Here is a 13,699-nt window from a genome sequence, read left to right as displayed (position 1 = left end):
CCTCATGGGCCGCAGCATCCTCCAGGTGAGAGTGGGAGGAGTTTTGGAGACAGCAGGTCACTCTGTTCCTCAGGCCAAGAGGGGCTATGCCTGGAGCCTGGATGCTCCCTTCAGGGTGGCTGACGGGGCCAGCTGGAGCCCACAGAAAACAAATCCACCAAAGGGCCAGCCACCCCCGGGAGCGGTCTTCCTAGCCCAGCAGAGATGGGTAGGAGTGGGGTGGGTGTTGGAGCCCCCCACCCCCCGCCCTATTTCCTGCTGAGGCGGGGGAAGGGTTAACTCACTGCCGGGTGGGAGTGGGCTACCAGCCCTGGCTCTGGATCTGTACCTCCTGGGGACAGCCAGTGGGCCGGCTTCCCACCTCGAAGGTGCCTCCTGCCCAGCCAGCAGGAAGGGGTTAACAAGCCCTGCGCGTCCTCCTGTGTCCTGTTACTGCTGAGGCAGACCTGCCCGGCCGGCTGAGCAACTTTCCTCCGAGGGCCGCCTGCCGGCTGGGCGTCTAAAACACCAGCGGCCAAGAGGCAGAGCTGCAGCCCATTCTGGGGACCCTGCCGCCACCCTTCCAAGGGGTCTGCGCCTCCTGGGAGGGGGGGCGCATCGCCAGGACGAGGGTCCACGGTGGATGGCTCTGGGGACGACCTCGAGGCTGTGCTGTCCCCCTGCCGCGCGGGTCGGAAGGTCACTGCAGAGGCTGCTCGTGGTCCCGGGGCGGGGGCCAAGGGAGCCTGCACCAGAGGTAAGCTGGCCCCTCCCTGGCAGGGGTGGTGCCTGTCATGGAAGGCTTGGGGCTTTGTCTTCCTCCAGGTCCCAGGGAGAGGGGTGAGGAGGACAGGGCCAGAGAGGATCCTGGAGGCTTCCTGCCGGCTGCCCCTCCCTCCTCCCCCCCTGCAGCCCCCAGGAAGCAGGACTCAAGGGCTAGCTCCCCATCCTGAGGCCAGCATCTTTGGTGGCACTCCCCACAGACTCCCATTCTCCTCTGCCCACCCCTCCTCCTCAGCCCCTGGCGGACCTCCAGCCTCAGGGCAGCCCCCACCACTGTCCAGGGTCCCAGGACACAGCCACCTCAGGGCGGACTTAAGCTTAGAGCTCTAGCTCACAGCCGTCCTTCCGCTGGCAAGAGTTACTCACTCCCACCCCCCCCACCCCCCACCCCATGGCTCCTGCTGACCTGGTGCAGGGCAGGGGCTCGGGCATGGGAGGCGCTCCCGGCCGGTGGGACACACACACACACACACACACACTTTGGACAAACTCTTGCACGTGACTCAACATATCTCAGCTCTTTCGTTCTCCCGCTCTGGGGATGCCCTCTACTTCCTTAGCCCTGACAGTTTCCCCAGCCCTGAGGAAGGAACCCCGCTCTCCCCTGTAAAGTTCTCCTTGGCACCCTATATAAAGGAGAGAGCAGGGACTCATGCCCCATGGCCTGCCCCCCCCAGCCTGCCTCTCCCCACTCTGCTCCCTACCTTCCTGCCTCCGGCCCCCCCACCCCATCCCTGCACGAGCCTCTCAGGCTCTGCCTTCTCAGTGTCCTCCCCTCCACCTGACAGGGTCTGGCTCAAGGTCACTGCAGTAATTCCATACCCGCCCGCCTGGGCCTGCCGCTGCCGCCACAGGCTGCCGGGTTTCTGTTTCACTCCCTTTTATTTCTGGGCATATTGTGTTCGGTAAAATGCTGGGCTTGTAACACTGCTGGCAGGGCTCCCAGCTGCTCCCTCCCGCGTTCCTTCCTTTCCTCCTCCCTCCCTTCCGTCTTCCCTGGGCCTCACCCTGCCCCCCTCTTCCTCCCCACTTTGTCCCTTCTAACTTTAGGGGAGGGAAGTCCAGGAACCTCCCCGGGGCTTCCGATCCCTCCCTTCCCCCCAGCCCCAGCCAAGGTGCACAGAGAAGGCTCCTCCGTTCCCCCCCTTCTAGAAGGAGAGTCCAGGCAGGCCTGCAGGGTCCATGCTGAGGGCCCCTCCCAGTACCCCAGGCTGGGCTGGAGGGCTGGGGAAGCCAGGCTCTGGTAGGGCTGCTGGTGGAGTCAGGATGCCTGACTGGTTCTGCGGGTTTCCCTGGCCAGCACTGGGAGGGGTGTGCACTCAGGGCGGGCTGTGGGGCACAATTATTTCTCATCTTGACTCTTGCCACCCTCCAGCCCACCGGTTAGGGAGGTAAAGACGGGTCTGAGTCACGAGTGAGGGGGAGGCCAGGAGTTAAACAAGCGTTAGTGGCATCCCCACAGAAGCCCTGCCAGGCTGGACGGACAGACAGCAGACAGAAGGTAGGCAGCCTTTCAGTCAGCATTCCATCCACCCCGCTGTCCCACAGGATCCCCTCCTTTGGGACCAAGCTCTCCCAGGCACCTGGGTCCTGAAGAAGCCTGCCAAGGCCTGCTGGCTGCTTTGAACTGAGCCCAAGGTTGGCAGGGCTGGGTGGAGGGAAAGTCCAGATGGGGGGAGGGCAGGACAGGCAGCCTCTGACTCCTGCCGAGTCCCAGGGTAGAGCTGAGAGGGGCAAAATCCACGGGTGGTGGTTCACAGGTGGTGTGGACGTTCTGCGGGTCCAGCCTGTGTGTGTGTGTGTGTGTGTGTGTGTGTGTGTGTGTGTGTGTGTGTGTACCCATACCAGAGGAACGGCTGTGGCAGCGGGATTCTGGTTTGGGTTTCTGGTAGGGCCCTGGGAGAACCTTTTTCTTGAGCCTGGGTTTGCTTTCCCCAGATGGCCTGGTCCTGAAGCTGGGGGGAGAACAGCAGGCTGAACCTGTTTCCCCCTCAGCCGGGGTATCAGGGGTCTGCCACGCACCCAGGGCCTCAGATTTGGGGTGCTCAGACCAGCCTTGCCTTCAGGGAGCTTACACTCTGATTGAGATGGAACTGAAACAATAAAGCAATCAGATGAATTGATTACAAATTACAACCCTGGCAATAAGTATCGGATTCATCTTCTAGAGACCTAGGGGTTAGTCCCAGCTCTGCCGCCTATACGCCGTGCCACTGTGGGCAGGCCACGTCCCCTCCCTGACCTCAGTGCTCTTGTGTGTACCACAGGGGGGGCTGTGGCTAGGTCTCTTTGAGAGGCAGGCCCACCTTCCTGCCTCATACTCCTCTCTGGGCTTCTGGCCCAGCTCAAGTATTCCCTCTGAGCTACCCTTCCTCACCCTGCAGCTTCACCTTACCTTCAGATCTCCAGCCGTCACCTCCACTGGGAAGTCCCCCCTGATTTTCCTAGCTTGGGTGCTCCTGGGCATGCCCACGCTCGACTGAATCGTCTGTGCCCCTGCAACTGGATGTGTGGGCCAGGACTTATGCTCTGTGCCTGGCACAGTGTTGGGCTCAGAGAAGGCCCCAGGAACTAGGCATTGAATGAATTAAGGTGTACAAACTAAAGCCATGAGAAATGAGGAGATTGGGGACCGAGGAGCTGGAAAGGATTGGTCCTAAGCTAGATCCTGGCAGAAATGGAAGCCATAGCCAGGCAGGAACAGGGCGGGCAGGCATTCCTGGGGTGACTTTTGTGTCTCTCGCTCAGGGCAAGGGCTGGGGGGGGGTTGTCTGCCAGGGTAGTTCCTGGCTCACACCAGCTCCATGAACCTCACTTCTTGGTCTGTGAATGGAGGTAATAATAATCTCAACTTTGTAGTGCGGCTGTGATGAGCAACGAGCACGCGAAGCTAGAAGTGCCTGCCAACGGCGGCTCCTGGCCACGGGGACCCCTGGCCAGGCCTTCAGTCTGTGGCTGAGTGGCCGCTGAGGCGGGCCATCGCCCCTGAGTTCCGTCCCTCTCTTCCTCAGACCCATGTGGAACCCAAGGACGCAGCCGCTCTGCTGAGAGCACGGCGGCCCATCTCTGGAGACCGTGACCTCGAGACGGTGGCCCTCGGCCCTCCACCTCCAGCTGGGGCAGGGGCCGCCCATCTCCAAGTCCCCAGCCATGACGACCTCCGCGTTGCGGCGCCAGGTGAAGAACATCGTGCACAACTACTCGGAGGCGGAGATCAAGGTGCGCGAGGCCACCAGCAATGACCCGTGGGGCCCGCCCAGCTCGCTCATGTCGGAGATCGCCGACCTGACCTTCAACACAGTGGCCTTCGCCGAGGTCATGGGCATGCTGTGGCGGCGGCTCAACGACAGTGGCAAGAACTGGCGGCACGTGTACAAGGCGCTGACGCTGCTGGACTACCTGCTCAAGACGGGCTCCGAGCGGGTGGCCCATCAGTGCCGCGAGAACCTCTACACCATCCAGACGCTCAAGGACTTCCAGTACATCGACCGCGACGGCAAGGACCAGGGCGTCAACGTGCGCGAGAAGGTCAAGCAGGTGATGGCCTTGCTCAAGGACGAGGAGCGCCTCCGGCAGGAGCGGACCCATGCCCTCAAGACCAAGGAGCGCATGGCGCTGGAGGGCACGGGCATTGGCAGCGGGCAGCCGGGCCTCGGTCGCTCTCGCGGTTCCCCGTCCTCCTACAACTGTGAGTGAGCCCTGGGGCTGGGGCTGGGGGGCAGCCCGAGTTCCGAGGGATGTCACGAGCATTCACAGGGATGAGGAATGGGGCGCGGAAGACAGCCGCCAGGCACAGCAGGTGGCCCACAGGTTAATGCACAGCGGGGGCTGGGAGCTGTCCAGGGTGGGACAGTGTGGCCGCCGCCCGATCCGGTAGCATGCGGTCTTGTGCCCCCTTCCGGCTGAGTGATCTAGACAGCCGCCTCTCTGAATCTCTGCTTCCTCATCTGTGAAGTAGGGAAAATCTTATCTACTCCAGTTGCTGGATGTGAGAATTAAGTGAGACCAGGCCCAGGAATGCCCTTGGCCTTGTGCCCAGACACATGGCACAGGGCGTTCCATCAGTGGCATTCCTCATGACCCCTTGCTCGAGGGCACTGTCCTTGAAAACAGGGGTGGCTGCAGAGCCGTTCTTGACTCTCCTCCCTGCCCTGCTGTGGGCTTCCTGGATCTGAGGGGTATTCAGGAGGGCCCTCCTTTCGTAAAGCCCTTGATGACGTGGCCTTGACTGACAGCCCTTGAAACCTCCCTCCTCACTGGACCCCAGCAGGATGGGACCCTCCCACGGGAAGAGTGCAGGAGCCGGAGGAGGGGACCTGGCTTTGAGTCTTACATCGGGAGCCCGGCCAGGCAACCCTGAGCTAGTGGCACCTCTGTAAAGGAGGGATTGGAGTCTCTGGCGGGGGTGGAATGGGGAACCGTACACCAAGGGCCAGGCATGCCGCCTGGGCCCCTGGAGCCCTCTACTGCCGGCCGTTTCCTTCCTCCTCAGTTTCCTTCTCTGAGCCTTAACTTTCTGATGGGGGGAAGTGGGGGGGGAGTGGCGCGGGCACCTCTGTGGTTACAGAAGCCACGATGGCTGCTGCTGGTCGTTGCAGCCTCCTCCTCGTCGCCCCGCTACACCTCTGACTTGGAGCAGGCCCGGCCCCAGACGTCAGGAGAAGAGGAGCTGCAGCTCCAGCTGGCCCTGGCCATGAGCCGTGAGGAGGCTGAGAAGGTGAGTCCCCTGGGGCAGCCTGGGAGGCCCCACAGCTGGGCTGGGGGTGGCATGGGGGGGACTAGAAGGAGGAAGGAAGGGTACCCCGATGCCCCACACCCTTGACTCCTAGGATCCTCTACTCTGGGCCCCGAGACCCCAGTCCAGCTCCCAAGGACAGCACCGGGCCTGTCCTTGTCCCTGCGATTGTTCTGGCAGGGACTGCCTCCCTGCCTCCAGTCCCCTCTGGCTGGGCCTAGAAAGGGCAGTGAGTACCTAGTGGGTTGAGGGTACGTGTGTGTCTTCCGCGCCTGCTGCAGTCCCGTGGAAGGGAAACAGTGAGTGTGCTGGGAGACACAGAGATGTGCTGACCCCACAACCCCTGCCATCAGCTGTCCTTTTGGGGGGACAGGGAACCACCCCCGATATCATCCGCTCTGCCTCTGTGGATCCAGGTAGACTGGGCGGGAAGCAGCTGGGGTTGGGCTTGGGGGCACTCAGGGAACCCAGAAGAAAAGGATCAAGCTTCTGGATTTTGAAACTGGTAGCAGATCCAGGCAGGGAGGAGGCCACACCCACCTTGCTGCCTGGGAGCCGGCCGCTCGCACCCACTCAGGGTGGGCACTTCTCTCTCCATCCCTTTCCCCCTGCAGGGCTATGTGGCCTGGGAGTGCACGGAGCACTGGGCCCTATTCACCCCTCTCTTCCTCCCTCACAGCCAGTCCCCCCAGCCTCCCACAGGGATGAGGATCTGCAACTGCAGCTGGCTCTGCGTCTGAGCCGGCAGGAGCATGAGAAGGTAGTGGGCCGAGCCTCCTGTGCTGGTGCAGGTGCAGATGCTGGTGCAGGTGCAGATGCTGGTGCAGGTGCTGGTGTAGGAGCAGGTGCAGATGCTGGTGCAGGTGCAGGTGCTGGTGTAGGAGCAGGTGCTGGTGCAGGTGCTGGTGTAGGAGCAAGAGCAGGTGCACGTGCTGGTGCAGGTGCTGCATAGGCACTAACCAGGCTCCTCCCGCTCTGCCCGGCGGTCCTGCTGTGCCTAACCTCTCTCTCACTGCACCCTTCTCAACTCCAGCTCCAGTCCCCTCAAGTCCAGCCTGGGCTGCTCATGCTGTCCTCACTCCTCTTGCCTTCTGCAGGAGGTGAGGTCCTGGCCGGGAGATGACTCCCCAGTGGCCAATGGCACTGGGGCTGCGGTCCGCCGTTGGCAAGACAAAAAGCCGGAGAGAGAAGAGAGAAAGGAGGAGGAGAAGCTGGAAACCAGCCAGGTAGGGAGAGGCTGCGGTGCATGGGCTGACTGAGCCTGCGACATGAACTGAGTTGATATTTGTAGAGTTTAGAACCACGCTTCATATACAGTAAGCACTGTTAAAGCATTTATTCAATGAAAATGAGAGTGGAGGGGTGTGGTAGCCCCCAGACCCAGACCGCACGGGCTGATGACTGAGCTGAGAGTGAAGTGGGATACAAAGAATCCTGATCTGAGGCCCCAGGATTTGGGTTCTAGATTTGCTCCCACTCTGACTTGGGGCACATCACTGTTGTGGCCTCAGTTTCCCCCTTTTGTTGGACAGCTCCACCTCTGGTGTTCTAGGATTATGTGATGCTGTGGATGCAGCTGGGAGGGCGGGCTCAGGCACATGGTACTGACAATATCTTGGGTTCATACACATACTTTCCAAGAATAGGGGAGTGGGTAGCTGCTGGGAACAAAGCCACCCTCCAAAGCAGTGCATGCTACCCCTAGGGTGTCTCTGTCCCCTTTCTGCCCATGTTCACGGTGGCTAGTTTCTGACTTAGGAAGGCAGACTTGTCATAAGATCTTTTACCACCAATGGGCTGGGGATCACGACAGTTGAGGAAGGGGTCAGGCAGGCCCGGGTTTTATCCCAGCTCTGCCTCTCCCCAGCTGTGTGACTTCATGCAAAGCTTCTCCCCTCTCTGGGCCTCAGCTGGTGCATCTGTAAAATGGGCACACCACTACCCGCATTACCTACTGCACAGGGTTGTTATGAACATCAGGCACTAAGTGGATGAGTAAACATTTTATAAACTGCAAAGCACTGTAGAGAGGTGAGGGATCATTAGTAGATGTTTGTGAAATGAATAAAGGAGAGAATGAGCTGGACTGAGGGAGACGGGCCAGGGACTGCCCTCCCCTGGTCTTGCCCACTTCTGAGCCATGGCTACCTCTCCCACTCCACAGTCCTCCATCCTGGACTTGGCAGACATCTTCGCACCCACCCCGGCCCTGCCCTCCACTCACTGCTCCGCTGACCCATGGGACATCCCAGGTGGGCATGCAGGGCTGCAAGAGGTTCCCACGCTGGCCCCAGAAAGCCCCTTCCTTCCCAGGCCACTTGCTGGCACCCGCTCCCCATAGCTGAGGACCACTGGGCAAGTCACTCACCCTTCTGAGCCTCAGTTTCCTCTGGGACATGGGGTTGTAGTGAGGGATGGGAGAGCACGTATGGAAGAGACCCGCTCATGGAAAACTCAGAAATGTTCTCTTGTTTCCCCTGGTCACTCTGCCTTTCCTGTCCCAGCCCATCCCTGACTGGGAAGGTGGCCTGAGCTGCCTGTGCCTGGGAGTCCAGGCTCCTGGCATAACTCGCTCAATATGGGCTCCAGCTTGCTGGGTGGGTCCTGAGTCAGCATCCCATCTGTGAGATGGGACCCTTGGCCTCCCAACTCAGCCTGGGTAACTGGGAAGGGCCCTGGACTGGGTGTAAAGGTGGGCCTGAGGTCATGGCTGTGCTGTTCCTGTTTTAGGTCTCAGGCCGAACACAGAGCCCAGTGGCTCCTCCTGGGGGCCTTCTGCAGACCCCTGGTCTCCTATTCCCTCAGGAAGTGCCCTGTCCAGAAGCCAGCCCTGGGACTTGCCCCCTATGCTCTCCTCCTCTGAGCCCTGGGGCCGGACCCCAGTACTGCCCGCCAGACCCCCTTCCACAGACCTCTGGGCACAGAACTCCCCCCAGCACAAACTCCCCGATACTGGGGCTGACCCTTGGGGGGCCTCAGTGGAGACCTCCAATGCACCTGGTAAGCAGAGGGCCAGAGGGTGTGGGTGAGGGGCTGGAGGACTTCTGGGTCTCCTCCCTCCAGTGCCAAGGGGCAGCACATTCTGTCTGTGTTAAGAAGGTTGCTTGCCTGAAAGGGGTCAGACCAGTGCCTGCCCTTTTTGCCAGCCTACCTCCTCTCTCTCTTCCTCCTTGGCCAGCTCTAGGTGGTACCTCGCCCTTTGACCCATTTGCCAAACCTCCAGTATCCACAGAGACCAAGGAGGGGCCAGAGTGTGCCCAGGCCCTGCCCTCGGGGAAGCCCAGCAGTCCTGCGGGTAAGCAGGAGGCAGGGGATGATACAGCTCTGGGGAATGATGAGGCCCACCCAGAGGTGACCTCCCTCCTCTTCTTCCCACAGAGTGACCATTCCCTCTCCCTACCAATGAGTTCTATCATCTCTGTTCCAGAGCTGGACCTGTTTGGAGACCCCATCCCCAGTTCCAAGCAAAATGGCACCAAGGAGCCAGATGCGTTTGACCTGGGGGTCCTGGGAGAAGCGCTAACCCAGCGCCGCAGCAAGGAGGCCCGAACATGCCGGACTCCAGAGTCTTTCCTGGGCCCTTCAGCCTCCTCTTTGGTCAACCTTGATTCATTAGTCAAGGCGCCCCAGGCTGCAAAGACCCGAAACCCCTTCCTGACAGGTAGGATACCCCTTGTCCCCGCCGGGTCTCAACACTAGGGGCCTCCTGCTCTCTCCATCACTCTTTTCAGAGCCCGGCCCCTGCCCTAAAAATCTTACTCTTCTTCCCTATTTCTGAGACCCCAGATCTTGCCCCCCCCCCCCCCCCCATTTAGGGCTGCGTCCCTTGGCGCGCTCCAAGCCCCCCACCCACTCTCGTTCCGCAGGTCTCAGCGCTCCATCTCCCACCAACCCGTTCGGTGCAGGCGAGCAGGGCAGGCCCACCCTGGACCAGATGCGCACCGGGTCGCCGAAGCTGGGCTTGGCGGCCAGCGGGCCGGTCGGGGCGCCCTTGGGCTCCATGACCTACAGCGCCTCCCTGCCCCTCCCGCTCAGCAGCGTGCCGGCCGGCGTGACCCTCCCCGCCTCGGTCAGCGTCTTCCCGCAGGCCGGCGCCTTCACACCGCCGCTCGCGAGCCTGCCGCAGCCGCTGCTGCCCACGTCGGGCTCTGCCGGGCCCTTGCAGCAGCCTCCACAGGCGGGCACCAACCCCTTCCTTTGAGCGCAGCCCCGCCCCGCCCCCGCCGCCCGGCGCATGCGCGCGCGAGGGCCCGCCCCCGGCGGGCGGCGGGGCGGGGCGGGGGTGGAGCGGGCTGTCATTCCCCCCCACCCCCCCCAGGACCCGCCCCGGGAAGCCCGGAAAGGCTGGGACTTCGCCCCGCGGCCCGCCTCGGCGCTCGTCCGGGCCTTCGCAGCACTCCGCGGCTCCTGGAACTTGAGACTGACGACTTCCCAGGGCTGAGACCACGCCCGCGTGGTAAAGACTGGAGCCCGCCGCCTCCCCTCCCACCAAGTGGACCCTTTGCGAGGCGTAGCGGCTGGGTCAGGGCCACAGCGCGAATCTCCGGCTGCCGTGGGAACAAGTGCCCCGCAGTGTGGGGCGCAAAAATGCTCCCACTTTCCGTGCAACCCCCACAGCCTGGCACCTTCGCTTCCAGATGCTCCCCAGGCTCCCACTCATTCTCTCATTTCATTCATTTACCACAGATGAGCACTGGGGATGATCTCATGGCAGGGAACAATAGGCAGGTGTTCCCATTCGCTGCGCACTCGTTCTCTGCTAAGCACTTTAGACAGATTATTTAATTTAATCCTTACAACGATCCTCTGAGGTAGATCATACTATTCCCACTCATGGCTGGCTACATAATTTGTGGGGCCCAGTGCAAAATGAAGAGGTGGGGCCCTTTTTCCAAATTAAGAATTTCAAAATGGGGGCAGCAAAGCGTTAAACCAAGTGCATAACCCTTGGTCCTGCTCTCATTTTATAGGTGAGTGAACAGGCTCAGAGAGGTTAAGCGGCATGCTCAAAGTCACAAAGCTATCGCGGACCGGGGCTGGGATTCCGACTGTCTGGCTCCACAGCCCTGAGCTCCCAGGCTGGACCCCAGGTTTCATTTGCAAATATTGACCTACCGTGAACAAAGTGCCGGGCTCACCTGGGAGGGATCCAAGAATTGCTAAGCCCACGGCCTCCAGGAGCTCGGAACTCAGTGGGGAGACAAGCCTGGTCCTGGAGCCCTCCGGCTTTGTTTTACTGAGTCACCTTAAATCTGGCTCTACCCTCCCCCACCTTCCTTCCCACCCACCCCACCCCCCTTCCCGGACAAGAAATTCAATCTCAGCCCTGCTGAGAGAGCCTGACCCCTCCTGAGGGCTTATGTCGGGTCTAAGAAACCAAGGGGAGGTTTCTTGGTATCAGGCAGGGCCTGGTACCTTCTGAAGTCCACCATGGTCACCCCCATTCCTTTTCTCCTCAATGCTCTCCCACCACTGGACCACCCGACACTGATTTGTCCTCAGTGCTCAGGGTCTGGCCTTACTAGCAGCCCCCACCCCCTTTTAGGTCACTGAGGGAAAACAGCCTTCCATAGACCAGAAACACCAAAGTGTGTGTGTGGGGGGGGGGGAACAATGCTGCTCTCTTTCTTAAGTGGAAGGGGGACTGGGGAAAGGAGCTGCTTTTTTTTGTTTGTTTGTTCTTTGTTTGGGAGGGAGGGAGGGAGTCCTACCATGGCTGTTACAGGCAGGATGGACAAGAGCACATACCTAGGAGTCAGACCGACGAAGTTCAAAACTCTGCTCCAAGATTTGCACTTAATAATAATAATCACTTAGTAATAAGTGGTTATGCTCCCCGACCTTGAGTAAATTACTTAACCTCTCTATGACTCTGTGCCTCCATTTCCTTATTTGTTAAATGGGAACAAGAGTTTCTTCCCTATGAGGTTGCTATGTGGCTCCTCCCAGGCCAGTGTTCATTTGGCCCCCGGCCCACCCTCTTCAGAGACACTACCCGTGAGCAATGAGTCCATCATACCCCTCATTCCTGGTCTTGCCAGGCAGTGCCCAGAGTCCAGCCCCCATCTGTCTTCGGCCACACACACCTGGGAGGTCTCCATCCTTGGTTGCTGCCTTACCCATCACCTCTCCCCTACCTGGGCCCTCCTCTTCTAAACTGGCTCTCCCTTGTGGACTTGACTTTCCTGAGGATTCCCAAGGGGTGCTGCCTGACCCCCACAAAGAAGAGGTTGGTAGCCTTGCTCCCCGTAACTCCTTCTGGACCATTTGCCTCCTATAAGAGCCTTCCTTCTTGGAGGCTGGAGCCACTTGGCCGTCCTGCCTGCTCTCCACCTGGGGCTGTGCTCCACCTCATTCTCACCATGCTTCGGTCTTGGCTCACAATCTCCTCACCCAGATCTTGCTTAACTCTGCGTGACTCCATTATTCAGGAGGATGGCCTTGACCTCTCAGCTACCCTTACCCATGGTCACTCTTTTGGGCTTGTCATCACCCTAAATTCCTTCACATTCAAGGCAGGCTTCCTGCTCTCTGATCTGAATCTCATTTCTTCCAGGGAGCACCCACCAGACCCTCCACCTGCCAACCTTTCCGCCACCACTCCAACCTTCTCAGAGATCTCTTCTCTCTTTGATGTCAGTTGCCTTCTCTCAACCAAATCCTTCCCCTTGATATTTGCCATAATTAGCCTCATCCATCTTGAAAGTCTTTCCATCTTTCCCCTCATATGAAGCACCCATGCTACTTCTCTGCCTCCTTTCGTTTCCCTCCTCCTGACCCACTCCAGTCGGCTTTTGTTGTCAGCCAAGCCCACCCAGTGACCCATGTTGCTAAGGCCAGTAGGCCTTGTTCTGTCCCATCCCAGTTGGCTTTTCCAGAATCCAGCCATGAGGATCCTTCCTCCTTGCAACTCTCTGTCCCGTTGCCTTTGGGACACCACCCTCTCCTGGTGTTCCCTTGACCCTCCAGTGGTTCTCTCTGTATCTTCCATGGGTGCACCCCTGAGTTCCCTGAGCCTGCTCCTCTCCTCGTGCTGCTCCCTGGATAGGCCCTTCCAGGCCTGCACTGTCTGCACACTGAACCCCCTGATTCCTCCCACCAACCTCTCCTCTCCACACTCTCTCCACACATGCATCTCAAGGGCACCTCCAACCAACATGTCCAAAACTGACCTCACAAAATCCCACCTGAGCCTTTCCGTGCCCCCTCCGCAGCAAATGGCCTCACCCTCCAGCATAAGCCCTGCTCTGCAAACCAGTCTTGACACCTCCCTCTCCCTCACTGCCAATCCTGAGGATGTCTCCTCCTCTACAGGCCTCAAGACCTTCTCATGACCTCCACCTCCACAGGTGCGGACCTCCACCAACTCCCCTGGGTCCTGCCAGGGTCTCCTAACCAATCCTGTTTCCACTCGTGCCCCTTTCCAGTCCATTCTCCACTAGGAAGCCAGAGGGACCTTTCCAATGTGCAGGGTCACTCCCCTGACCAGAGCCCTTCAATATCGTTCTTCTCTCATAACCAAAACTCCTAAGTCACAGCTCTTGAGTCCCACCAGGACCTGGAGGCTTGCCTTCCTCCAAACTCACAACGTCATCTCTCCTATCTCTCTTCCCTTGGCTCTCTGCCCTGCAGCCATGCCTGCCTTCCCCGGTTCCTCAGCTCTGACTCACTGCTATGCCACAGGGCCTTTGCACATCGGTTTCTACTGCTTCCCCGGCACTCCCCCCACACCCTCTCTGGACCCCATCCTCTTGTTGTTCTTCCATGGCTGCTACACAAATGTGATTTCCTCAGGGAAGCCTCTCCTGCCTCGACTCTCCCACCAGACCAGGCTCCTTTTTATATGAGAAGTCATGGCACTTCCCAAAGTGGGTGGTCCTACATTCATGTGTGTGGCTGTCAGATTAACTTCTGGCTCCTTCAACAGACTGAGCAACCCAGGGGCAGGAGCCCGGTCTCTCTCCGCCCACCACTGTACCTAAGCAGAGTGCCTGGCAGGCAGTAGGCACTCAAGAAATATTGGCTGAATGTAGCAAATGAGACAAGTGTGTAAAGTACACGATAGGACACAACGTTGGCTCATCGTTATTATTCAGGGAAGCCTTCTTGGGAGTGGGTGGGATTTGCGCAGAACCTTGAGATGGAGCGTATTTGGCCAGGTGGGTCTGGACCAGGTTGGACAAAATGACCTGAGGCTCTGGC

At 59.7% G+C, this 13,699-nt stretch overlaps 1 protein-coding gene across 6 annotated transcripts; it reads left to right on the top strand.

Annotated features, from left to right (window-relative positions):
• The first annotated feature begins 186 nt into the window (after nt 1-186).
• Nucleotides 187-12,500, top strand: EPN3 (epsin 3). 6 transcript variants are annotated; one of them, XM_073883819.1, is made up of 10 exons: nt 187-736; nt 3,774-4,450; nt 5,361-5,479; nt 6,177-6,257; nt 6,595-6,723; nt 7,662-7,749; nt 8,303-8,497; nt 8,676-8,792; nt 8,925-9,158; nt 9,364-12,500. In XM_073883819.1, exons 2-10 carry the CDS (start codon nt 3,913-3,915, stop codon nt 9,696-9,698), a joined length of 1,836 nt encoding a protein of 611 aa, XP_073739920.1. In that variant the 5' UTR covers nt 187-736; nt 3,774-3,912; the 3' UTR covers nt 9,699-12,500. The 6 variants fall into 6 exon arrangements, with proteins under 6 accessions (XP_073739920.1, XP_073739917.1, XP_073739921.1 ...); XM_073883816.1 differs by having other exon boundaries at nt 8,228-8,497; XM_073883817.1 differs by lacking the exon at nt 187-736 and adding an exon at nt 1,973-2,263 and having other exon boundaries at nt 8,228-8,497.
• Nucleotides 12,501-13,699: the final 1,199 nt, after the last annotated feature.

This window comes from Callorhinus ursinus, unplaced genomic scaffold (assembly GCF_003265705.2).
Source record: "Callorhinus ursinus isolate GAN/ISIS: 27379988/994484 unplaced genomic scaffold, GSC_fseal_2.0 scaffold52, whole genome shotgun sequence".
In the NCBI taxonomy this organism is placed as follows: Eukaryota; Metazoa; Chordata; class Mammalia; order Carnivora; family Otariidae; genus Callorhinus; species Callorhinus ursinus.
Note: the sequence above shows the minus strand (reverse complement) of the source record. Positions and strands in the feature narration are given on the sequence as shown.